We start from the raw sequence: 27,186 nt of genomic DNA, 5'->3' as shown, positions 1-27,186 counted from the left end.
TCGGGCGTTCACAATCTCATTGTTAATTAAAGGTTGAACAAAATCTGTTTGAGATACAAAAGCAGGACCTCAGTTTCACAGATGTTATCCTGAACAAGCCTGTAGAAGAGGTCAATAGCTCCAGCAAAGTCTCTTCAAGCTCAGGATTTCAGAAGGTTCCTTTCCCCACACCAGCCTAAGATAAAGCACTCTCGAAAGAGAGATACTGCAAACATTAGGAACAGGGCACTTTTGACCTGGTCCCAGAGTGGGAAGAAGTTTAACGACCTCACTAATCTATCAAAGCTGCAAATCCCACTGAACAAGAAAACTAGTGTTGCATTCATGCATCTATCACTGGTTTAACAGTGGCATACATCTTATACCACATGCAGACTGGCAGTTTCTCAGCCATGACAGGTACACACATGGAAATAGGCTCACAATCTTCTCTCTTTCTTGCAATCAGTGCCTGCAGGAGAAAGCTCCTTCCAATCTCAAAAGTTCATGCACTTGGAACAGAGGATATTAGCTGTTATAGCCTCTGCTTCCATGTAGCCAATCACCACTGGTTGTTTGGAAAACATTGGATATGTGCACAGTACCACCTGCAATCAGTTTTTTCACATTCCCTCATCCCATAATATCTTTTTTCTTTGACTTCATATGAGATGTCTTTTGAACAAACCTCTCATCGAGGGAACAGTAGTTAAGTCATTAGATCAGTAATTTATTCGTCTGGTGAAATATTCCAATGACATGAGATAAATCTAAATATGGCAGCTAGGGAATTTACACTCAGTCAATTAAAGTCTTACTTAGCCTAGGCTATGTCTGACTCCAGAACAATGGGAATGATATTGACCTTTTACTGCCCTTGGAAATGGCCCAGCAAATCACATAGTTAAATCAAAACTTCAATGTCAAAGCATAAGAATGAACAAAGCAGACAAAATGTACTGAACAGGTCATGCAACATTGACATAAGCATCACCCATCATCACGATAACCCTGATTCATGATCATTGGATAAACTAGATAGCATCGACACAGACGTGGAAAAGAGATACCTCGACCAGTCAAGTCCTTTGCGCAAACATCTGGGAACATGTGCCTAAACTGGAAAGGGCAAATTCTAAATGAGTCAAGCATATAGTCACAGAATCATTACTCTTTGTCAATGTCCCAGATTCCTCGATCAGAATCTCTTGGTATGCCCTGACCTACCGAATATGGCAGGACAGTGATATACAGTCAGAAGGGAGTGACCATGGGATTCTTCTATATTGATTTTGGACCCCATAAAGTTTCATGCACCAGGTCAAACACAGTCAGGGAAATTCCCTGCTGATTACTACCAACTGACTATCCTCAGCCAATGAATCAGTACTTTTCCTTATTGAATGATGCTTGGAGCCTATATATGAAGCTGGGAGATATGAATGAGGTTCTTAATGAATACTTTACATGTCTTCACTCAAGAGGGGGACAATACCAAAACTGTAGCATTTTGATAGTAGATACAAGCCCAAATGAAGTATATCCCAGGCTGTTAATTGGTTCAAGGAAGGAAGCTGCAGGGGCTTATTTTTCAGACCCTTCTGGTGACATGAGTGGCAGAATACAGGAGGAAATAAACTGATTAATTATAAACTAATTAGTTTAACCTCAGTGGTGGAAAAATAATTGGAATTAAATGTGAGGGACACTATGAAACTCAATTTAAACTGCATTTAATCAGGGACAGTCAGTATGGATCTGTTAAGGGAAGGCTGTGTCTAACTCACAAGTGAAATTTTTGGGATGGTAATGTCGATAAGAGTAGTGTATTTGATGTTGTTGACATTGATTTTAGCAAGGCTTTTGACCTGAACCCACATAGCAGGCAGGTCAAAAAAGTAAAAGGCCGTGTGATCTGAGAATATGGCAAGTTCGATCCAAAGTTAACTCAGTGTCAGGAAGCAAAAGATAATGTTTGATATTTGTTTTGGTGAGTGGAAAGCTGTTACCAGTGGAGTTGCACATGGCTCTCAGTCCCTTACTTCTTATTATGTATATTAATGACTTAGTTAAATGCAGGCAGCATGATAAACAGATTGTACAGAAGTTAGCTCTACTGTTTACTGTGAGGAGGAACACCATAGGAATATTTAGATGGTCTGACCAGTTGGACAGAAAACTGACAAACAGAACTTAATCCCAAGAAGATTGAGTTAAAGCATTAAGGAGGTGCGAGAAGGCAAGACAATATATAGTAAATGGGAGGATACCAAGAGATGTGGAGGATATGTCCCAAGCTGAAAAGGTAGTTAAAAAGGCATATAGAATGCTTTCATTTATGTGCCAAGGCACAGAATATAAGAGCAGGGATGTTATTGCCAGAACTGCATACAACACTAATTAGATCACAGGTTGAGTAATTGGTATAGTTCAAGTCATCATATCACAGGAAAGGTGCCACTGCAATAGAGAAGGCGTGGAGGATTTGCTAGGATGAAAAAATCTGTGAAGGAACATTGGATAGAAACAGAAAACACTGGAAATACTTAGCACATCAGGCAGCATTTGAGGTGAGAGAAACAGTGTTAACATTTCAGGTATATGACCTTTCATCAGAATCTGAAACTTTAACTCTGTTTCTCTCTTCACAGGTGCCACCTAACCTATTGAGAATTTCCAGCATTTGCTATTGTTATTTCAGATTTCCAGTATCTGCAGTTGTTGCTTTTGGGTAGGCGAGAGTTGTTTTCTTTGGAACAGGAGGCTAAGGGGAGACCAAATTATACAGGGCTTTATAAGGAAGACCTATTTCCTGGCGGAGGTGGGTGCAGTGTTAAGAATCAGGGGGCATAGATTTAATTGATAGAAGGATTAGGGAGAAGGTGAGATATTTTATGATCCAGGGGTGGGGGGGGGGGGGGTGATAGGATATGCAAGGGTGGTAGAGACAGAAACTCTCATCACATTCATCACATTTAAAAAGTTTGTGAATGTGTACGAGAAAGTCCCTCATCAGCAAGATATTTAAAGATCGAGTGCTGGGGGGTAGAATTAGACTAGGTTGTTCCTTTTTGACCTGCATGGGCATGAAGGGCATATGGCCTCCTTCTGTGTTGCAAATTTTCTTTGACGTTTTGATTTCCTTCTTCTTTTAATGTCCAAAAATTATTCGATCTTAGCTTTGAGAATCTACATCCATCTGAAGCAGAGAATTCCAAAGGTTAACCTAAAGAAATCAGATTAATGCCATCACTGCCACAGTGGAGTCTTCTACATACCATTGCATAACCATTCATTCAGTGCCTAGATGATATTATTCCCAGATCATAAGTGAATAGTCATCAAGATCACAGAATAGCAACATCTGGGCAATGGTAATTCCACTGAGTCTCAAACAGCATCGTTGTGACTTCCACAAGATGCAGATGGTCATTGCTGGATATTAGCATGTCACTATGGTAACTTGCTACTTGAAATTCCAAGGCCATATGTTGGCAAGGTCTGGTGGCAACAGAGATAGAATGCTTCTCTGCATGTGCATGGAGCCAGTGGCGTACAGTCCTCAAGAAAATCTCCAGGCCCTCTGGGCAGGTCTCATAGCCTAGAGATTTGCTGCCAGTGGCCATTACTCCTTCTCACCATCCCACACTTCCTTCTCTTGCTGCTGATATTCCAGCTGCACTTGCCTTCTGCAAGGGCAATGCCTTCATAATGACAAGAGCGTGCAGATTGTCTAGAATACTTTGCAGGTTGACTTCCTCCTACCCCTGAGTCAATTCCCATTCAGCAAGGTGCCAATATAACAGACACAGCAAATTATTTGGTTCCCCATAAAAGCTGGAAGTGGTCGATTATGTTTCTAAATGGTACAGATGTAGAGCATGTCCTGTTGTCAAAATCTATTCCTGAGTGTGCCTCCTAAACTGATTGTTAATTATATATGTTGTATGTGTTGGAATTTCACAGGTAGCTCCTAAATGAGAGTTGTCACCTGTCCCTGCCCTAAATGTTCTTTATGCTAATGGGTATCATTTGGAACATGAATGATACATATTATTTGAAGTTATTTGAACTGAATTTTAGAAGCAAAGTGCAACATGCAACCATAATTTTTTTCAGCATTTAACAAGTGCAATCCAAGATGAATTTCAGCATCCATGCCTCCAATTTATGTGTCCAGATTTTGTATGGAAGATGGTCAACATGGTGAACATGGTCAACAACAGTGACACTTGCATTAGTCTTGCAGGACACTATTTCACACTTTCTACCATTCCAAGAAACTTCTCATCTTACCATATGTTTTGCATTACCTCGCCATCATTTAGTATGTTCATACTATGTATCATACTTTGTAGTATGAACAGTTTGAAACTAACTTCAAACATGAGCTCAGTTTATGCTTCTTAACTCTGCATTGTGCTTAACATTAGGTCATGATAACCCAAATGAAATCTCTCTAAGGATCAGCATATACAGTATCTAAAATTATATTTAACAGGCCGCATGCCATTTACTTTTATTCATTAAGTATTTTGTTGTCTCTTTGTTTTATTTTATCACTCCTTATCTTTGAGACTAGATTTTCTTCTCTTCAAAACCAGATAAGGAACACTAATTTTTCCTTTGCCATTTACAACCAACTCACTGCTCACATTTTGCAGCACCCAGCTTTGAGCACAGTGTATCTTGCATAATCACACAATGATCCTTCAACACAATTCAAACAAATAACCAACCATTAATTAGTAGAGATGTTGAAGAAAGCAGAAAGTTTTCTAAGTACTCAGGAGGTCAATCAGGATCTTTAGGAAGAAAAGACAAATTATTGTTTCAGGCATACAGTCCTCAGTAGAAAAGTTCATTTATTCAGCTGCACCAAATGCAATTTTGGAGAAACATGTCTCAACCATAGCAAAGGAAAAGCATAACCTACTGACCTAATTCTGTACAGTATACTATCGTTGAATCACAGATTCATGTGATAGAACATTGGTGCACAGAATGAGGACATTCAGACTGACCAAAAATGGAGGCACTCAGATTACTTCCACTTCCCAGTTTTCAGTCCTTGGCCTTGTAGGTTGCAGCCCTTCAAGATTTCCAACCTCAGGTAAAAATTAAATATGATGTGGTTTTCTGTCTCCACCTTCCTTTCAGGAAGTGAGCTGCTTATATGATTTTTGTTTTACTCAATTCCCTTCCAACCCAACAATTAATCTATGTTCCCTATTTATTGACCTCTCCGTCAAATGAAACAGGTCCTTCTTATCCACACTACCTAGGCACCTCATGACAAAATTCTGAGGCACCCTCCACATTCACTGTCAGGTTGAGATATCCTCCAGCACACATCAGTAATAATTATGTGATTGCACAGAGGCCAGTACAAATAATAAAAACTTAAAACTTATTAGACTTGGAAGAAGAGCTCTATCACTAATATCAATTGCATTAAGTCTTGGAAATAAGTACCTGGTCCCCTGTGTGTATGAAACCAGCTAGCTGCATTACCCAAGTGATTGTAACTTGAGTATTTAGGTAATGCACAACCCCCTGGCAAAGTTTCAAGAAATAAAAGGCAATCAAACAATGGAAGCATATTAAGCATATATAACAATATTATTGCACAAGTAAATACTTGTAATACATTTCTAACATATATTGTGGTCTGTGATTTTTTTTCATACAGTTACTGTTGCATTAACTCATGCACACCACTGAAAAGATTTCCTTATAAGGCCAAATGATCTTTCATTGTGCTAAATAACAGCATTAGTTGTACAAAAAACAAATAATCAAATTAGCTGAGTCCTCAAACCTTTCCTCTGTGTTTCTGGAAGGGCATTTTTGTATTAAAGTTATGGGTAGAGATAACCATCAATACCACTGTTACTGCATTACAAATGAATGATTAACATGATCAGACTGCATAGGTCAGGCACTACAACTCAGTTGGAGTTGCACTGAAGAACCTAGGTTTCTTTAGGCAATGATTCTTTGCCATGTCCAGGTCACTGCAATTGGTCAAACCCCAGAGGCAGGATGGACTTGTTATCATATGCCATCCATTGCTGTCTGTGACATTGAGATGACTTCAACAATGAGATGCATGCCTATGCTTAAAAGCTTTGCTTTCATGAAATGTAAATAAATGAAAAACTGTGCAACATTCATTCCTAATTTGATTGCACTTCTATTGCCTAAATCCTCCTCTTTATCAAGCATATGCTACCAGATCTAACCTGCAGTAGGCCACCCAAAATCTTGAGCCCTTCCAACAAAACTTTGTCAAAGAGCTGAAGAAGTGCTAGAACAGCATAGCTGGGTCTTCCCAAATGTATTGGAAAGATGTGGACAGACAAGGTTTAGGAATACCATACTGCTGCAGTGTAGTGGTAAGTAGAAGGGTTGTCTGCAGCACTAGCAGCAACACCTACATTTACTACGAGGAACTTCTGGAGGTATGAACAAAATATATTCATATGTATCTGGCAACCAAAGTTGCAGGACTGTCACTAGTAAAGCTCTAATTTACATTGCTGCTTTCCTATTCTATTAATGTGACTTCCAGAAGAATTGTGTCATGGAAAGTCATGCAAACTGTTAAGGTTAGTTTGGCTAGCCAGTCAAGTAAACCAATGTAGCTTCTGGTTTTTGGCAAGAGGAAAGATCCAGAGACAAATAATGCTGTAATTCAATTGTTCTGATCACAATATCTAATAAAAGAGGTGGAAGCTCTATTCCTAAATCTGGTCTGTAATAGGCATAAAGGGCTTCATTTTCCTCTGTAATCATATTCCTATTGTGGCTAATTAGGTAGGCATGGCAGGCTTTCATCAGTGTAGCACTCTAAAGAAGCTTCTTCCCACATCTAAATCAGAAAATCCAATGTCTATGCAATTCTCTTTATCAAATAACAATGTTGTATACAAAAGGAGAACCCTATGTCTAGCAAATGTACTAGCTAGATTCTCCTGTTCCAGCAAAGTATGGCAACATAATTAGTATCAGAGGTTAATAAAAATGAGAAGCAGGAAAGGTTTTTATACAGAAAGGTACATTAATTCCACTTCCTCCAATTATAAGGAATAGAACAATACAGCACAGGAACAGGCCCTTCAACCCACAATGTTGTACCAAACTGATTAAATTAGTAATCAAATGCCCAACTAGGCTAATCGTTCTGCCTACACAATGTCGACATCCCTCCATTTCCTGCACATTTATGTGCCTAAGAGCCTCTTGAATGCCTCTATCGTATTTGACTGCACCACCACCAATGACAATTCATTCCAGGCACCCACCATTCTCTGTGTAAAAAACTTGCCCTGTATAGCTCCTTTGAACTTACCCCCTCTCACCTTAAATGCATGCCCTCTGGTATTAGACATTTCAACCCTGGGAAAAAGATACCAGCTGTCTACTCTATGCCTCTTATAATCTTATAAACCTCTATCAGATCTCCCCTCAGCCTCTTGCTGCTCCAGAGAAAACAACCCAAGTTTGTCCAGCCTCCCCTTATAGCACATGCCCTCTAATCCAGGCAGCATCCTGGTAAACCTCTCTGCACCCTCTCCAAAGCCTCCACATCCTTCCTGTAATGGGGCAACCAGAACTGAATGCAATACTCCAGATGTGGCCTAACTAGAGTTTTATGAAGCTGCAACATAACTTCCCAACCTTTGAACTCAATTCCTCAACCAATAAAGGCAAGCATGCCATACGCCTTCTTTACCAACTTTTGTAGCCACTTTCAGGGAGCTATGGACTTGGACCCCAAGATCCCTTTACACATCGACACTGTTAAGGGTCATGCCATTAACAGTGTATTGTCTCTTTACATTTAATCTCCCAAGGTGCAACATTTCGCATTTGGCCCAGTTAAACTCGATCTACGCCCATATCTGCAACTGATCTATATCCTACTGCATCCTTTGGCAGTCTTCTACACTATTGACAACAATACCAATCTTGGTATCATCTGCAAACTTACTAACCCACTCATCTATGTTTTCATCCAGCTCACTTAGATACATCACAAACAGCAGAGTTCCCAGTACGGATCCCTGTCACGGACCTCCAGACAGAATAAGTCCCATCAACCACTTCTATGGGCAAGCCAATTCTGAATCCAAATGGCCACTTCACCTTGGATCCCATGCATCTTAATCTTCTGGATAAGCCTCCTAATGAAGGACCTTGTCAAACGCCTTACTAAAATCCATGTAGACAACGTCTACAGCTCTGCCTTCATCAATTATCTTCGTCACTTCCTCGAAAGACTCAATCAAGTTAGCAAGACACGACTTGCCCCGCACAAAGCCATGCTGACTGTCCCTAATTAGGCCATGGTTTTCTAAATGCTCATAAATCCTATCCCTACAGATCCTCTCAGTAACTTCCCTACCACTAATGTCAGACTCACCGGTCTATATTTTCCAGGATTATCCCTATTTCCCTTCTAGAATAATGGAACAACATTAGCTACTTGCCAGTCCTCCGGGACCTTGCCTGTGCTAGAGAGGACACAAACATATTGGTCAAGGCCACAGCGATCTCATCTCTTGCCTCTCTCAATAATCTGGGGTACATTCCATCAGGTCCTGGGGACTTATCCACCTTAATGTTCTTTAAGAGACCAAATACTACCTCCTTCTTTATCTCAAAATGCCCTAGCATATTAGCACGCTCCACATTGTTCTTCCTGTCTTCCACGTCCTTCTCCTTGATAAATACTGATGCAAAGTATTCATTTAGGATCTCTCCCACATCTTCCGCCTCCAAGCACATGTTCCCTCCTTTATCCTGAAGTGATCCTACCTGCTCCCTAGTTATCCTCTTGCTCTTGATATATGTATAGAATGTCTGGGGATTCTCTTTAATCCTACTTGCCAAGGACATTTCATGGCCCCTCCTGGCTCTCCTAATTCCCTTCTTGAGTTCTTTACTGGCTTCTTTGTAATCCTCAAGATTACAATCTACCTTGGCATCTACCTTCCTCTCAATCCCTCCACTTTCTGACCTGGTGCTCTGGTTCCCATCCCCCTGCCAAACTTGTTTAAACCCTCCAGAGTAGCACTAGCAAACCTCCTGGCCAGGATATTGGTTCCCCCTCAGTTAAGGTGCAACCTGTCCCACTTCTACAGCTCACCCCTGCCCCGGAAGAGGTTCCAATGATTCAAGACACTGAAACCCTGCCCCCTGCACCAATTCCTCTGCCACACATTTATTTGTTCTATCATCCTATTCCTGCCCTGACTAGCATGTGGCACTGGGAGTAATTCAGAGATTACTACCTTCGAGGACCTGCTCTTCAGCCTCCTTCCTAACTCCCCATACTCACTGCGCAGGACCCCTTCCTCATTTTGACATATGTCATTGGTGCCAATGTGCACCACGACATCTGGCAGCTCCCCCTCCCCCTTGAGAATGTTCTGCAGCCACTCTGAGACATCCTCGACCCTGGCACCTGGGAGGCAACACACCATCCTGGCGTCTCTTTCACGGCCAAAGAATCTCCTGTCTGACCCCCGAACTATCGAGTCTCCTATCACAATTGCTCTGCCTGATTTACCCTTCCCTGCTGAGCCTCAGAGCCGCTACAGTGCCACTGACCTGGCTGCTGCTGCTGTGCCCTGGTAAGTCATCCCCTCCAACAGCATCTAAATGGGTATACTTGTTGCTGAGAGGAATGGCAATAGGGCTACAATGATGTCCTTGTATTCTACTAATTAACACAAATGATTTTGCCATAAATTACTTACTGTTATAATAATTTGTTAAAAACTATCTTCCATTTGCTCTAGACTCCTGGCTCTGCTGTTGCAGCAAACCACTATGTGTGAAATAAATCACCAAGACAATGAAGTGAGTGAAAAGTGTTTTCTTTTTAACTTGTTGATTACATTATTTCCAATAAATGTCTGAGAATTATCAGTATTATATTGGACCATATTAACAACATTAAAATCCTGTCATTTGTAAGAGTTCTCCAAATAACAGATTGTAAATTAGTCAGGTGACCCAAAGACTGCATAGAGAAAGCATTGAAGTGACGGTTTATGTTCCCTCTTCTATAAAATAAAAGGTGAAGTTAGGACACCATTCAAAAATTAAGAGTCTACAAATTCTATGAAAATGCATAAAAAAGAGAAATTGTACTTATAGAAAGTAGAATTTTGACTCATCCATGAAATCTATTGTTTAAAAGCACATTATTCACTACTTCAATCCTCACTTGCTTCTTTTTTTAACTACATACCTTGCCAGCTTAAAGTGTCATTGCCATCAATTTTGAGCAGGCATCTGGGCATTCATTCCAGTATTCACCCAATGTGTGAAACAATTCTAGTTGAACTGTCCACACAGCTTATAGGTCCAATGCTTATATACTTCTTTTGCCATGTCAGCTTGCCCTTGTTAACATTGAAATACACTTGCAGTCCAGATAAATAATGAAGCAAAGATATTAAACAGAAGTCTGTTTAATTTGTTCCAGTGGTATTCTTCAGGTGGGAAAAGGAAATGCCACCTATAGTCCAATAACAACTGACCATCAATCTTTTGTGCACTACTTTTATCTTTACTGTCTCACAATCTGTCTTACTGCCTGAATGATCAAAGATGTCTGAAAAATAGTATCTGAAGGTTAAGTTCCCGAAAATCTGGTCTGCATATACTAACTCAAGAAAAAGTTCTCGTGCAATGTTGTAAAATTGTTACACAAACATGTAAGACTTGGAAACTTGATCTTCATTTCAAGTTGATAAGACTGTAAAGTCTTAATTAAGTTAAATCTATGCAACAGTTATAACAATCCAATCATAATTTATTTTGGGGAATTTCCCAGCACACACGAATGAAAAAGCTCATTACTAGTTTCTAACACCTATATCCTAATGCTCCAGGGTATGACCCCACTTCATTGGGCTGCTTTTCATAACCGGCCACAACATGTCCAGGCTTTACTGCAAAAAGGAGCTGACCCAACCTTGGTTGATAAAGACTTTAAAACAGTCCTTCATTGGGCAGTGCAGGTAAGATTATATTTCTAAATCAAATTCAGTTACTTGGGCTGGTTTCTGAAGGCTTAAGTGGTATGATCTGGAAGGGACAAGAGGGATAATCTGTTAGTAAACAAAAAAGACCAGTAAGATCTTAAGTTCATTTTCTGCTTCATTCTTGACTGCTTGTAGGCAGGAATACTGAAACTGACATTGGTGTCCTCTGGCTGGGTATGGCAGAGAAAAATTTCAAGGAGAGTTTCTTCTCTTGAGTAATAGCCAATAAAGAGGTACCTTTACAGACATAAGATCGAAATTTACATAACTTCACATTCATTGTATGAGCAGAGAGATGAATGTTCAAGTTCTAACTTGAACTGCAACTTATTAGGGAAACTTAGAAATTTATCATAGTTCACTATTTGTGTGATTTGGAAAAAAAAACATTCTCTTTGCAATGAGTATACTGCCTGCAATGATTTACTACTGCTGTACAATCCCATAGATAAATATGGATGGCACAAGATATCTTTAATTATTCCAAGAAGAAATGTTTTCAGATCATATTTTTGTCTTTCCAGTATGGTGACATTTCTTCTCATTTTAATAGAATTGATCTAGATTCTTTTTCACTAACATTACTTAATAGTTGCAAAGTATCAGGTTACTAGATGTAGTAGAGTTAATTATTTACCAGAGTATACCAAAATGAATAGCTCCTGTTACATGGTTCTGAAAAATAAGCAAACCAAAACCCAGAAACCATATTCACTGAATATGCTTCTGCTGTTCCTGCATGAGCAGTAGTTAGCAGATCGCATGACCTTTATAGTTTGACGGATTGGAAGTTCTTTATGAAGCTCACTTGACCTTCATTTAACTGACAATGAAAGAAAGATCAGTCTGAACTTTAACAAGCAAATGTTCCACCAGAATACTTCCTAAACTGATTTCTGCCCATATACGAGGCAACAATCTGCCTAAGTATGAACATCTGCTTAATACATTCAAATGGATTTCTTACTGTCTTAATGGAGGTATTACCCTATTTACTCAGTCACTCAAATTAACAGACATTGACAGTCATATGATTGACTTAAAGCATTCAGATAGCTGAGGTGGTAAGGATGGCCTTGAAATTCAACGTGTACATGTAATTGAATGGATTCCTGATCCATCACAGTCTACAGCAAAAGAACTTGTCCTAAGTCCCAGGACTTGGTCAGAGCACCTTTGGTACGCCTGCCCTGGGCCACTAGTCAGAAATGAGGAAGACACAATTATGCTGTATGGAAGATTCTCCTGTTGAGATCATCCAGCTTCAAGGTAACCAAAGTTTCTTTCAGAAAGTAACTATAAGAATTAATTGCCTTTTCCCAGTAAAGGTTTGGAGCACTTTGAGAAATATAGCAGGACACATGCACAAAGACACCCTGGTTCCCAGAATTTAAAGCTCAAGTGAACAAGAATCTAGGCAATAACAGGGCTACTCTCCAAATTTATATTCACTGTGAAGAAATGGAGCTTTCCTTATTCTCTGGCTGCAAAAATCTTAGCGTCTATTGTTTTAGGCTCATATGCCAGATAGTTGAATTAAGTGGGACAATCTAATTATGGTGCTAAGGTAATCTGCAAGTAGTAAAAGACATTAACATTTGTTTTCTTTTCATGCATTAACAATACCTTACCTTAATCCTTTCATATCCTAGGTCTTTGTAGGATTTATAGAGTTATACAGTACCGAAACAGGCCCTTCAACCCACCAGGTGCATGCTGGTAATCAAATACCTATCTATACTAATATCATTCACCAGGACTTGGTGTGGGGCCTCATCTAGTTACTTCTTAAGCATTGTGAGAGTACCTGCCTCCACTACCCACTGTAGCACTGAGGTCCAAATTCCAACCATCCTTGGAGTGAAATAGTTCTTCTTCAGATTCCCTCGAAACCTCTTATCCTAAACCTATGCCACTAGTTTAAGAAACCTCTGCAATGGAGAAAATTTTCCCATGATCTACTCTATCTATGCCCTCAAAATTCTGTATAACTCTATCAGGACCCCCTCAGCCTCCTCCACTCCAAGGAAAGCAAACCCAGCCTATCCAGTCTCTCATCATTACTGAAATGCCCCATCCCAGGCAACACCTTTGTTTTCCCTCATTTCTGTGGCCCCCTCCCCCCTTCTCTTTCCCATTCCCCTGCCTTCATGACCTGCCCATCTATTCCCCACCTCCTTCCCTTTATTCCATGGTCCGCTGCCCTCTCCTACTGGATTCCTTCTTCTTCACCCCTTTGCCTCCTACCCATCACCTCTCAGCTTCTTACACCTCCCCCAACCCCCCACCCACCTACTTTCCCCCTCTCACTTGGGCTCACCTATCACCTGCCTGCGTGTGCTCCTCCCCCTACCCTGACCTTCTTATTCTGGCTTCTGCCCTCTTCCTTTCCAGTCCTGATGAAGGGTCTCAACCCGAAACATTGACTGTTTGTTTCTCTCCGTAGATGCTGCCTGACCTGCTGAGTTCCTCCAGTAAGCAGAAACCCCTCTGCACTATCTCCAGTGCAATCATGTCCTTCCTATAGTGTGGCAACCAGAGGTATATAGAGTACTTCAGATGTGACCTAACCAATGTTTTATAAAGTTCTAACATAACCTCCCTTATATTCTATGCCCCTGCTAATGAAGGCAAGTATCCAATATGCCTTCTTCACCACCTTATTCTGCCACCTTCCAGGATCCTTGGACTTGTACATCAAGGTCCCACTGTTCTAAACACCCAGGCACTATCATTCATTGAGTATGTCCTACCCTTAATCATCCTCCCAAAGTGCATTAGCTTGCACTTATCAGAAGTAAATTGGTCTTATTTAAGAATGACAAGGAAGGTTTCACCAATATGGTTGACAAGGATAACAGACATAAAAAACATGGAAAATTGGAGCAGGGTTAGCCTATGAAGACCTTCGAGCCCGCATTACCATTCAATATGATCATGCCTGATCTTCCATCTCAATACCATATTCTTGCTCTCTCTCTATACCCATTGATAACTTTTGTGCCTAAAAATCTACTTCCTTCTTTAACAACTTTAGCAACTTGACTTCCACAACCTTCTGTGGTGGAGAATTCCATCCTCTGAGGGATGAAGTTTCTCCTCATCTCTGTTCTAAATAACGTAAAATTTTAACACTTTATATGCATTTTAATAACGAAAGCATTATAACTGACTTTGCTGATAACCTAATAATATTTCTGAATAACATCAGTCTAGCATGTCACTCAACACAATGTACTTCTCTTCATTACCACTCAGTTGATTCTACCCCAGCTCATGATATCAGAAAATTGAATACTACCATCACTGTTGACTGTTAGAGTAATATTAATCCTTTGTTGTTTTCACCAGAGTGGGAATAGAGTCATGACTTCAATCATTTTGGATCATCACCTGACCCCATCTATAATAAACTATGATGACGAAAATGGAAAGACTAGTGTTCACATAGCAGCAGCAGCTGGATACAGTGATATCATCTATGAACTAGCAAGAATACCAGAATGCAATTTGCAATCACTTGATGTGGATGACAGGTAATATGACTATTTCAAATGACATAATATCTTTTGTTTCTGTAATTTGTAAAAGGCATATAAAATTATATCAGTACAATAGTTACTTAGTATGCATTTAATGGTATATGAACTCCAACTAATCCAGAATTCAATGGGATATCGCCTCAACTACTGCCACCTCTTTGCCTTTCTTATGCAGGATTAAAGTAAACTGTGATGCAAAATGCCCTATAAATAACATGCATGTACTAAATATATTGTGATATAAAAGCAGAAGTGACTATTTACACTGATTTGAGAAACAGAAATCCATTTATATTTTTGGCTAGTTACATTTAACCAAAACCAAAAACATTATGGAAGATACTTTTTTTTCTTGTTAAGGTTTGTCTGAAGCAGAATTTCCAAAATGGGGTCATGGAGTTGTTATTTAGTCAAAGGCACACTTTTGTGGTCAGAGGTTTGATCACTGAAGTATATGCCCTGATATTAACTTGTCCCATTTTTCAGAAATCACACAGGGGGCAATTAAAATGAGATAAAATGAAATAAACAACACAAAGCTGATGGTTTCCTAATGGTTCCAACTGGTAAGCTATCAGCAAGCGAACAGGAAGTGTTCTTTTAGGGATTAAGGTTGAGGCTTCTTATTTCAGGGTTGTCGACATCTACTTCAAATTACCTTTGCTCCCCATCACTCTTCTGCTACCACTTACTTGATCAACATAACCCATACCCCAGCTTCCCAGATGCAGTAACATTTTGCTCCACTCATCAGCTAGGTGATGTTGACCATCTTCAGTGCAAATTACAGTGAAGATCTTTGGCAGTTAAGATTGGCCTTAGCTTTGAGGCTTACGTGCATCATATCCACCTTCCCTTCATTAACATTGAGGACATAATGTCAAACTTAGCTCAGTAGAACCAGTCTCATCCCTGAATCAGAAGGTTGTTGGTTCGGGACCCACTTCAGAGACATGAGCACAAAGTCAAGTCTAAATCTTCAGTGTTGCTCATTAGAGGTGGCTTCCTTTGGACGCAACATTCTATTGTGGCTTTTTCTGCCCTTTTAGGCTGACATAAAAGATTTCACTGCATTATTATAAGAATGAGATGGGAAGTTCTCCTGGTGTCCGATCTAATAGTTACCCCTCAACCAACATCCCAAAAACAGATTAGCTCTTTACTTGCTGTTTGTGAGTGTTGCAGGGTAAAATCATACATTATAACAATGACTATACTTTAAAACATTTTTTATTAGCCATGAAGCACTTTGGGACATCCTCCTGTCATAAAAGGTACTATATAAAATGTGTTATCTTACTATGATAGAGCACAGCTTAACTTTAATATTAAATCAAACTCTTAATGTTGAAGTACAGAAGTTCTAGTCCTAAATTCAACTATGTAGTACTGTGAGAATGTAAGAATCAGAGGAATACTGTTTACGGAGTAGGGTGAAATGATATACTGGAGGGAATGTGCTTTGATCACCCTCACTTTGAATACCCATTATCAGTCAGGCAGCTGCATAGTTAGAGAGAGATGCATACCTTGAAATCTATTCTTACCCTCAAATTTGTAACTCTCACCACTTGGCTTTCCTACCATATCTCATATTGAAGCATCTGATCAAAGCTTCATCATTGTTCAATGTATTAAATATCAGTATGGCATTTACTAGCCATTCAGAGGTAAGATTTGTTGCCTTTTTGATGTGTTTTATCATTTCCCTAGGACACCACTTCATTGGGCTGCTGCTGCAGGGAAGGCAGACTGTGTACGATCTTTGATACAGCTCGGCGTGGACAGCAGTCCAAGAGATATCAATGAAAACACTCCGTTAACATATGCAATGTACTGTGGGCACACAGCATGTGTCAAGCTTCTCTCACGGGAAAATAGGTAAGTTCCACATAAACCTATCAATTATTTGTGTGAATAGAATGTTGGATAAATAATGCATTGCCCTGAGCTAGGGTAATACCTGGCTCCAGTACAAATATGTTCTACTACCCAATTTCTTGCTATTCTGTGTTTTTCAAATCAAGCTATTTTAGTTTTTGTGAATTGAATAAAGTACTTATACACAAAATGTCAATCTGTCACAGGCTAAAGAAAGAATAATGCTTAAACTAATGACAAGGTTTGTCCATCTCTCTCAAAAGCAATACTATTTTGAGATGAGACTGCATGTGTTGTGCTAATTATTGCAGAATTATGGACAGTTTTCAGGGCAAAGATGAAAAGAAAGTCTAACAGATCATGTTCAACATTATGCAACTTAGCTCCATGATTTTACCATTCAAATGACAAGCCATAGTGTTACAAGACAAAATGAAAAATAAAAATGATGCTCCAGACACTAACTGCAAGAACTAATGCTAACATATTTGGTGACTGCATTGGCCCAGCTATAATTACAATATTACAAAGTTACTAAGAAAATTAATTAATTAGTTATCCTATGAAACTCATACCATAAACTAAGAAACTAAATACACAACGTTGCATACTAGGGTAGGATTTTAAGCACAATAGGAATGCTCCCAATAATTAAAATACCCTCAAACAAACAAAAAGTAGATTGGTCTGTAGCATCTTCACTTGTCTGTTATAAACATAACTGAAAGAAAGGTTATCCTTCTTCTTCCCTCCCTTCTTCCCTTTTCCAGAATACCTTGCATCAAGCTGAGTAGAATATTATAGCATTTACAAGTCTACAAAAAACTTACTTAAATGGGATTCATACTAACCCAGAGCATGCTGTGATTATAACAGCAAGGCTGTCATTATTTTTCATTATTACTGGGTAACACTTCTGGCATATGCAAGTAGACAGTGAAACAAAGAAATCCAGAAGTTGCAATCAGTGATTCCTTTCTCCTCCAATGGATGAACCATCCGTCCCCAGTGATGGAACCATTAATGAAAGTACTATTGAGAAGTTACAAGCTTCTTCACTATCATTTACTTTGAATGTCTGATTTAAAATAGTTCCTGCTGAAAAATAGAGAACCTTTGAAGAATGGTCTGAGTTTGAAACTCATACCACATCTAACCAGCATTCCATGTTTCCATTCAAAGGGGGGCACGTATTATTCTGGCTGATATTTTCTTGCAACAAACACCAACAAAAATAAACTGAAGGTCCAAAGTTACCCAAAGTTTTACAGTATAGCCAAGGAAGAATTTAATGTGCGAGATAACATGTCCCTCAGAACATTAATGGCCCCTTCTCATAGAATCAGCATTGCTCTGAAACAATACCTAATAAGCAAGTCAGTAACTGTGTCTATTCAAAATGCTTCAATGTTTAGTTAATAAAATTTGCAAATAATAATTTATTTAAAGTAAGGAACTAAACACAGGAATAAAAACTATAAAGTATGATTTATGCCTCTCATAACTGTAACACAAAAGATTACTATAAAGCCATAAAATCTATGGTTATTTTATGCTTTAAATATTAATCAAATGAAGAACTTGATAAAATCTATTGAGAAAGTCTTGTAAATTGTGTTATTATTGACCACAGATCTGATCCTATAAGACAGCAACCTGCCCAAAGCAGCAAGAAAAAAGAGGGACGCTTTAGTGTACTGAACCAGATATTTTCCTGTAAGAAGAAAAAAGATGAGCAAAAGGTCACTCGGAAAGATAAAAACAAGGACAAATGTCTAAGAGATGAAACTTCTGAAGTCGACGACATTATAACAACCTTTGATTGCATCTTGGATCCCAATAATTATGATGACTTGGAGGAACGGGCAGAGGAGAATAGAATGGGGAAAACAACTGCAGGGCTAACAATTCGAAGACGCCAGCCATCAAACAAAAAACAAATATATAAGAGCCTTCCCCCTATACGGACAGAGAGCCTTCCACCACTAACTCTTAACAATCCTCTGTTTTCAAATTCACCTTGCATGGTTCAGAACACAGATAGTAAACCTAGTACACATCACTTTGCACACAGGTCTCAAAAAAGCCGCAGTGAACATGACTTGTTTGAGAATCGAACCAGCACTCAACAAATTTTGGATGGTCTGTGGGCTAAAAATACCAATCATATTTTGCCTCACAAAGCATGGACTGCTCCTCCTTCGGCAAAGCTGCTGGAAGTTTTTCTGCAAGAAAGAGCTAAACATATGGAACTCTCACATCATCCTCACTTCACCTACTTCCTTAACAATCCTAAAGGTAACTCTTAAAATATTGTATTAAAATACTTGACTTCTAATAGCAACTCATGTCATAATGTCTCAAAATTCTTCAGGCAATGAATCAATATGATGTAATGTAGATAAAGCTCTGTTACTAACAGATAAATGCTACAGGCTTAGAAAAATATCTCTGCACTTAAATAAATGCATTAATACAGTACTCTATGAGGGACCCACACCTTTTTTTCTCTGCGTCAACCTGACAACCTGATTCTGTACTAATTAACATCAAGGATCCAGCTCTTAAAGGGAAGCCACCCATTATTTTCACCAATGCTGGAAATCATCCTAGCACTCCGTTAGCAGCAATTTATCTTCAGCTGGGCTGAGAGTGAGAAAGATTTAATGACAGGGACTTCTAGTGCCAGAACTATTTCACTGTGGGCACGGTCCCAGTGATAAAGAAAACTTCCATGCCTTTACTCATTTGGTCAAGGATAGTGACGTAACACTCAAATACCATCTGACAAAACTAGCATAGCAATGCTAACATCACTTACTACCACTATAACACACACACACACACACACACAAACACACACATGTAAGCATGTCAACCTTTATGGTGATGCCTCCACTCAAGCAGGCAGACATGTTAATGTTAAACTTCTTCATGGTGACACTCTGATACAAATGCTTGACAATCAATTTTCTTTCTGTGTAAGCAGCATTCATGGTGGCAGGTGCAGACTTCAGTTAGTATCCTTCATTTTTTTTAACAACATGCTGCATCTCAAACATGATTGTCTTTATTGGAGAGACAGGTTGACAATATTAATGTTGCTTAACAATGTTACATATGCTGCTATTGGAAACTATCTGTCAGTGCCCAGTCAGTTATTTTCTGTAATGATTTTCCAAAATGCTTACAGGATGGGCATTGGTCATCCAAGTGGACATGACATCAACACCACTTAATGCTGAAAGTTACACCACCATAACACTGAAGTGTCTCCTTCAAAGACTGCCCCTGGAAATCCTAAAGCCCTGTGGTGTCTTTGCCTGAACTAATGTCTCTCTGCCTGGGAGCAGAGTTTAAAAGGATCTTTGGCCTGCAAGGTGTGCCCTGAGAGCATATTAAGAAAGGGCAGGTATATTCCTCCTCTGTCCTCTTCCAGGGTCTCTTGGAAATAGTTCTTTTTCTCTCCTACTGCAGGGTCCTCTGCTCGGTCTGTCTTGTTTGTGGGGTCTCTCCTCTTGCTCCTGGTTATGCACACACTAAGCAGGACCACCACTGAAGCATCCATGTCAAAGACATATTAAGTGACAAAAGTTGTGCTGCACTCCCCAGAAGTTCAGCCCTACAATCATCTATGGACATCTGCACCTGATTCTCAAACAAAGTTAATTATCTACTTAAACAAAGTTCATGGTGTGCCTGTAAATGGTACACAATGATGCCACAGTATTATGGTGGTTGAAGGAATGAATGCTCGGGAAGTTAATGATGTGCAAATCAAGCTAGCTGCTTTATCCTGGATGGTGGTGGAAGTTGTCAACATACCACTTATCTAGGCAAATGAAGAATATTCTGTCATGCACCAGATGTGCCTTGTAGATAGTGAAAAGGCCTTGGTGTCAGAAGGTGAGTCGCTCACCGTAGGATATCCAGAACCTGAACTGCTCTTGTAACCTTGTTATTTATGTGGTTGGTTCAGTTGGGATTCTGATCAATGGTAATCCCAGGATATTGATGGCTGGGGACTTGACAATGGTGAAGCCATTGAATGTCAAGAATAGGTAGATACCCTCTCTCTTTTTGGAGATTCTAATTGTCTGGCATTTCTTTAGTACCAATGTTACTTGTCACTTATCAGCACATGTCTGATTGTTATTTGGGCTACTTCATTTGTTGAAGAATTACAAATTTTGAAGAGTTTACAGGAACATGGTTGGATAAAATTTCCACCTATACGATTGATTTAGTAGTGACCTCACCAAATTTCCAAATTCAGCCTAATCTGGATATCCCGGATTTGGTTCTGACATTAACATCATTTGTGTTTGGTTGCTTGTTTGTTTGGTAAAGGAAATAGTATAGTACTGCAACAGCATTTGAAACATCTGCTGCAGCTTAATGAGCCAGCTGTCTCTGAGAACCATCCTGCTTGATGAACAGGGCTGAAGTTTTGCCACAATGTAAGAGAGATCTGCTGCATAGCACAGCACTTCAAGGTTTCTCAGTCGTTAGCACATATGCGCCCGGCCCAGTATTTCAGAGGGAGTAAACTCTGTTTATAGAGGTGAAGTAAAGCTGTCAAAAGGGGAAATTTAAAGGCATGACTAATGCATGTCAATTCCTCGAGAAATTTAAAGGTCCTACCAGGAAAAGCACTCTTAGAAGAGTCAAGCAAAACTTACAAGAATACACAGTCCTATATACATTTGCTGTTAGCTACTGCCTTGCTTCACACTTCTGAAGTATTTCTTAAGGTTGCTGTTGATGTCTAAAAGCCACTAGTTACAGGGCTTTTAACAACCCCATTTAACACTCACAGCATTACAGACATGGATATAAATACTTGGCAAATACTCATTTGATGGAACTGTTATCAGCTCTGTTTTCTCTGACATCAAGCCTCAACCACACCTCATGACAATCAGGGGGTACTTTTCTCCAAGGAAAATATGCTACAAATGTGGTCCCCTTCCAACCTTTGCAAACTTAGAATATAAGAACATAACAGCAGCATGAATAGACCAATGAGCCCCTCCAGTTTGCACTGCCATTCAATAAAATCATGATTGACCTAATTTTAACCTCAATACTACTTTCCAGCTCTCTCCCCATAACCCCTTACTCCTTTGTAGTTCAATGTCTGACTTAAATATATTCAATGACTCCAATTCTAAATTTCCCTGGGATAGAGAATTCCAAAGATCCATGATCCTCTGAGGGAAGCAATACTCATTACAATGAAGGCCAACATTCCATTAGCCTTCCTGATTATCCATCATTGTATTCCTCATTTTGTTTCCTTTGTACTGCAGCTTTGTGTTGTTTCATTACATTTAATTACAAATAATTAAATTTGCTTTTTCATTCTTCATTCCAAAGTGGATAAACTGAGATTTCCCAGCACTATACTGCATTTGCCAGTTTCTTGCCCACTCATTCAACTTGATTATTTATTATTATTGGGATTTTTTTATTGTTTTCTACCATGGAGAATGATCCAAAATAATTATTTAGAAGCTACATCTTATGTCTATTTTCAATTGTTAAATCCAATTGTTAAATCCTCTAAGGGACTAATTTTTACTTTAGCCACTCTCTTTTTATACCTGTGAAAGCTTTTACTGTCTGCTTTTATATTATTTGCCAGTTTATTCTCATACTCTTCTCCCTCCTTATAATTTTTTAGCTATCCTTTGCTGGTTTCTAAAAACTTCTCAATTGATACCATCCTTAAATTCCTTAGTTAATCACAGATGGTGCATTCTTCTCCTGGAACCTTTTCTTTTCTCAGTGAAGTATACTTTTGCTGAGATTTATGAAATATCTCCTTAAATGTCTGTCACTGCTGATTTCCTGCCTTACCCTTTAATCTATTATCACAATCCACTTCATCAAATTCTGTACTTAATTCTGCAAATTCTGACTCTATTTAAGTTTATATAACACTAGTTTCATATATAAGTTTCTCACCTGCAAGCTGAATCTGAAATTTTACCATGCTACAATTATTCTTTCCCAGGATCCTTTACTACATGAACACTAATTAATTCTGTCTCATAGCGTAATACCTGCTCCCTGGTTGGTTCCTCAACATACTGCTCTAAGAAACCATTCCTAATAAACATTATGGACTCGTCCAAAAGGCGACGCTTGCCAATTCAATCTGCCATTCTATATGATGATTAATAACACTAATGATTATTGCAGAACCTTACTTACAAAGCTTCCTTTTTGATTCACACCCTATCCTAGGGGTTTATATACTACTCCTGCAGTGACTTCTTACCCCTACTATTTCTTAAAAGGATTCTATATCTTGAACTTCTGAGCTAATATCATTCAAGTTCAAGTTTATTGCTGTCATAGGCATACACACATAGGGTAGAGATGTCATGAAAATTCGCTTTTTGCAGCAGCAGCACTGTGCATTCCAAACATGACAAACATGTTAACATAAACTTAAATTGATATAAATTATACATAACTTATATGTGAACAAAAATAAACAGCAAATATAAACATAACAGCATTAGTGCAACGTTCACCACTGTAGTGATCTCATCATTTATTTACAGAGCTTTTCCACCTCTTTTTCCTGTTTACCAATGCTTTAAAAATGCCAAATACTCGGTTTCCAGCCTTGGGGTGACTTTGCATCCTCATCTCTGTAACAACTGTCAGATCTTACCCATTTACTTCCATTTGTGCTATCAACTCATCCATCTTGTTACAAATGCTGCTTACACTCAGATAAGGAGCTTTTAACTTTATCTCATCATTTTCCCTTAATCTGACCCTATTTACCTGTGCACTCTCATTCTTGTATGTCCTGCTGCTTCCTGATACACTCTGGTTACTGTTACCCCTATCATTACCTTGCAGTAATGCCTTCTTTCTGTTTGACTTCCTAAATAGGTAACTAAGAAAATTGATGATGGTTTATGTGGACCTTAGCAAGGTTTTAGACGAAGTCCTGCCTTGTAGGCTGTTCCAGAAGGTTAGGGCACATGGGATCCAGTGTGTGTGATGGCAAAATAGATCCAAAATTGGCTTGCTGATAGAAGGCAGAGGGTGGTGGTGGGAAGATGCTTCTCTGACTAGAGGTCTATAACCAGTGGTGAACCACAGCGGTCAGTGCTGGGACTATTGTTGTTTGTCATATATGTGACTTATATGAGAATGTAGGTGGACAATCTGTAATTTTACTGATGACACAAAATTGGTGGAATAGTAGATAGCGTAGATGGTTATGAAAGGATACTGAGGGACGTGGATCAGCTGGAAAGTTGGGTGGAGCAGTGGCAGATGGAATTTAATCCAAATAATTGTGGGGTAATACATGATGGCACACAGGAATAAAGTGGATGACCTAGTGGCACAACTACAGATTAATAAATACGACATTGTGGCAATCACCGAGTCATGGCTTTATGACGGATGTGATTGGGAACTAAATGTCCAGGGGTACACAGTGTATAGGAAGGATAGGTGGGTAGATAGAGGGGGTGGTGTGGCCCTGGTGGTTAGTAATGATATAAAATCAATAGAAAGGAAGGATATTGGGTCAGAAGAAGTGGAATCCTTATGGGTGGAGCTAAGAAATAGCAAGGGTAAAGTAGCAGTCAGGATGTGGACTATAAGTTGCAGTTAGAAATAGAAAAAGCGTGTCAGAGTGACAACGTTAAGATAATTATGGGGGATTTTAACATGAAGGTGGATTGGGAAATCCAGCAAGGCAGTAGATCTCAGGAGAGTGAGTTTGTGGAATATCTACGGGATGGCTTTTTGGAGCAACTTGTTGATGAGCCCACCAGGGGATCGGCTGTTTTGGACTGGGTGCTGTGTAACGAACCGGAGGTGATTAGGGAACTAAAGGTAAAGGAACCATTAGGAACTAGTGATCACAATATGATTGAGTTCAGTTTCAAATTTGAGAAGAAGAAGCTGATAACTGATGTATCAATATTTCAGTGGAACAAAGGAAATTACAGTGCATGAAAGAGAAGCTGGCCCAAATTGATTGGAAGAGTAAGCTAGTTGGAGGGACAGCAGAGCAGAAATGGATAGAATTTCTATAAGAAATAAGGAAAATGCAGAATAGATATATTCCAAGAAAAAGGAAGGTTTTGAATGGAAAAAAGGCACAAATGTGGATTACGAGAGAGGTTAAGGCTAAAATAAGAGCAAAAGGGAGGGCATACAAGGAAGCAAGAATTAGTGGGAAAACAGAAGACTGGGAAACTTTTAAAAACCTGCAGAAAGAAACTAAGAAGGTCATTAGGAAAGAAAAGATGAATTATGAAAGGAAGTTGGCAGATAACATTCGAAAGTATACTAAGAGTTTTTTTAAATACATGAAGACTAAAAGAGAGACACAGGTTAATATAGGACCAATTGATAACGGTGCGGGAGAGATTATAATGGATGATAAAGAGATGGCAGAGGAACTAAATGAGTATTTTGCATCGGTCTTCACTGTGGAGGACATCAGCAATATACTGGATAGTCAGGGGTCTCACGGAATGGAACTGAGTCCAGTTAAGGTTACTAGAGAGAAGGTGCTAGGAAAGCTAAATGGACTAAAGACAGATAAGTCTCCCGGACCAGATGAGGTGCATCCCCGGGTTCTGAAGGAGGTGGCTTTAGAGATTGCGGAAGCACTGGTGATAATTTTCCAGGAATCGATAGACTCCGGCATAGTTCTGGAGGACTGGAGGGTCACGAGTGTAGTTCCGCTGTATAAGAAAGGTGGGAGGCAGCATAAAGGAAATTACAGACCTATTAGTCTGACATCGGTGGTGGGAAAGTTATTAGAATCGATCCTCAAGGATGAGGTTATGGAATACCTAGAGGTGCAAGGCAAGATAGGTCCAAGCCAGCATGGTTTCATGATGGAAAGATCCTGCCTGACCAACCTATTGGAGTTTTTTGAGGAAATCTCAGGTAGGGTGGATAAGGGAGAGGCTGTAGGTGTTGTGCATTTAGACTTTCAAAAGGCCTTCGACAAGGTGCCGCACAAGAGGCTGATTAATAAGATGAGAGGTCATGGAATTACAGGTAGGATAACAGAATGGGTGGAGCATTGGCTGGTTGGCAGGAAGCAAAGGGTGGGAATAAAAGGACCTTGTTCTGGATGGCTACCGGTTACTAGTGGTGTTCCGCAGGGGTCGGTGTTGGGGCTGCTTCTTTTTACTTTGTACATTAACGATTTGGATGATGGAGTAAATGGTTTTGTGGCTAAGTTTGCAGATGACACCAAGATAGGTGGAGGAGTAGGGAGTATTGAGGAGACAGGTAGGTTGCAGAGAGACCTAGATAGTTTAGGAGAATGGGCAAGGAAATGGCAGATGAGATTTAATGTTGAGAAATGTGCCCTTGTACACTTTGGAAACAGAAATAAACGGGCAGATTATTATCTAGAAGGGGAGAAAATTCAAAGTACAAAAGTACAAAGGGACTTGGGGGTACTCGTACAGGATACCCTAAAGATTAACCACCAGGTCGGATTGGCAGTAAGGAAAGCGAATGCTATGTTGGCATTCATTTCAAGAGGTATAGTGTATAAAAGTAGGGAGGTGTTGATGAGGCTCTACGGGGCACTAGTGAGGCCTCATTTGGAATACTGTGTGCAGTTTTGGGCCCCATATCTTAGGAAGGATGTACTGATGTTGGAGAAGGTTCAGAGGAGATTTACGAGGATGATTCCAGGAATGAAAGGGCTTACATATGATGAGCGTTTGTCGGTTCTTGGACTGTACTCACTGGAGTACAGAAGAATGAGAGAGGACCTCATAGAAACATTTAGAATGTTGAAAGGACTGGACAGAGTAGATGTGGCCAAGCTGTTTCCCTTGGTGGGTGAGTCCAGGACCAGAGGGCACAATCTTAGAATTAGAGGGTACAGGTTTAAAACAGAGATGAGGAGAAATTTCTTTTGCCAGAGGGTAGCGAATTTATGGAATTCTTTGCCACGTACAGCAGTGGAAGCCCGATCATTGGAGGCGTTTAAGGAGGAGATAGATAGGTTTCTAATTAGTCAAGGTATCAAGGGATATGGGGATAAGGCCGGAAATTGGGGCTAGAAAGGAATAGTGTTTTTTGTTTTTTTTTTCCTTTAGCTCATGGAGCAGACTTTTCTCCCCCATTTCTCATTTCTTTTTTCTTTTTCTTTTTCCCTTTTGTTTTTCTTTTTCTTTTTCTTTTTCCCTTTCTTTTCTTTGGAGCAGACTCAATGGGCCGAATGGCCTACTTCTGCTCCCTTGTCTTGTGATCTTGTGATCACACCAAATACTAACAAGCCATATACAGGAAATGGCAGGGACTTTAGGACTGTTGATGTACAGAGGGACCTTTGGATGTTAATTCATAGCTCCCTGAAAATAGCGACACAGGTGGATAGGGTAGTGAAGATGGCATTCAGTATTCTTGTCTTCATAGGCCAAGGCACTGAATATAAGAGTCGGGATTCATGTTGCAGTTGTACAAAACATTGATCAGGCCACACTTGGAGTATCATGTGCAATTCTGGCCAGCACACTACAGGAAGGATACAGTAGCCTTAAAAAGAGAGCAGAAGAGACTCACCAGGATATTGCCTGGAATGGAGGGCTTTACTTATAAGAACAGATTGGACAGGCTTGGTCTATTCTTACTAGAATGCAGGTGGCTGAGGGATCACCTCATAGAGGTTATATAATTATGAGGGGGGTTAATAGAGTAGA

General features: G+C 39.6%; 2 protein-coding genes across 4 annotated transcripts in view; one reads left to right on the top strand and one right to left on the bottom strand.

The window, feature by feature from the left end:
* The window catches only part of LOC127567549 (putative nuclease HARBI1), a 90,338-nt gene that overhangs the window by 27,419 nt on the left and 35,733 nt on the right, over window positions 1-27,186 (bottom strand). The gene's annotated exons all lie outside the window — the stretch shown is intronic.
* ankrd55 (ankyrin repeat domain 55) overlaps window positions 1-27,186 on the top strand; it is a 48,734-nt gene that overhangs the window by 13,992 nt on the left and 7,556 nt on the right. Inside the window, exons 5-9 of the mRNA XM_052010572.1 lie at window positions 9,789-9,849; window positions 10,890-11,018; window positions 14,394-14,578; window positions 16,298-16,465; window positions 18,099-18,763. Of these exons, the coding sequence (XP_051866532.1) occupies window positions 9,789-9,849; window positions 10,890-11,018; window positions 14,394-14,578; window positions 16,298-16,465; window positions 18,099-18,763 (1,208 nt within the window). The remainder of the gene's footprint in view (window positions 1-9,788; window positions 9,850-10,889; window positions 11,019-14,393; window positions 14,579-16,297; window positions 16,466-18,098; window positions 18,764-27,186) is intronic.

The sequence above is a fragment of the Pristis pectinata genome, chromosome 2 (assembly GCF_009764475.1).
Source record: "Pristis pectinata isolate sPriPec2 chromosome 2, sPriPec2.1.pri, whole genome shotgun sequence".
Taxonomy (NCBI): Eukaryota; Metazoa; Chordata; class Chondrichthyes; order Rhinopristiformes; family Pristidae; genus Pristis; species Pristis pectinata.
The sequence above is the reverse complement of the archived record's forward strand: the minus strand, read 5'-3'. Positions and strand labels throughout refer to the sequence as shown.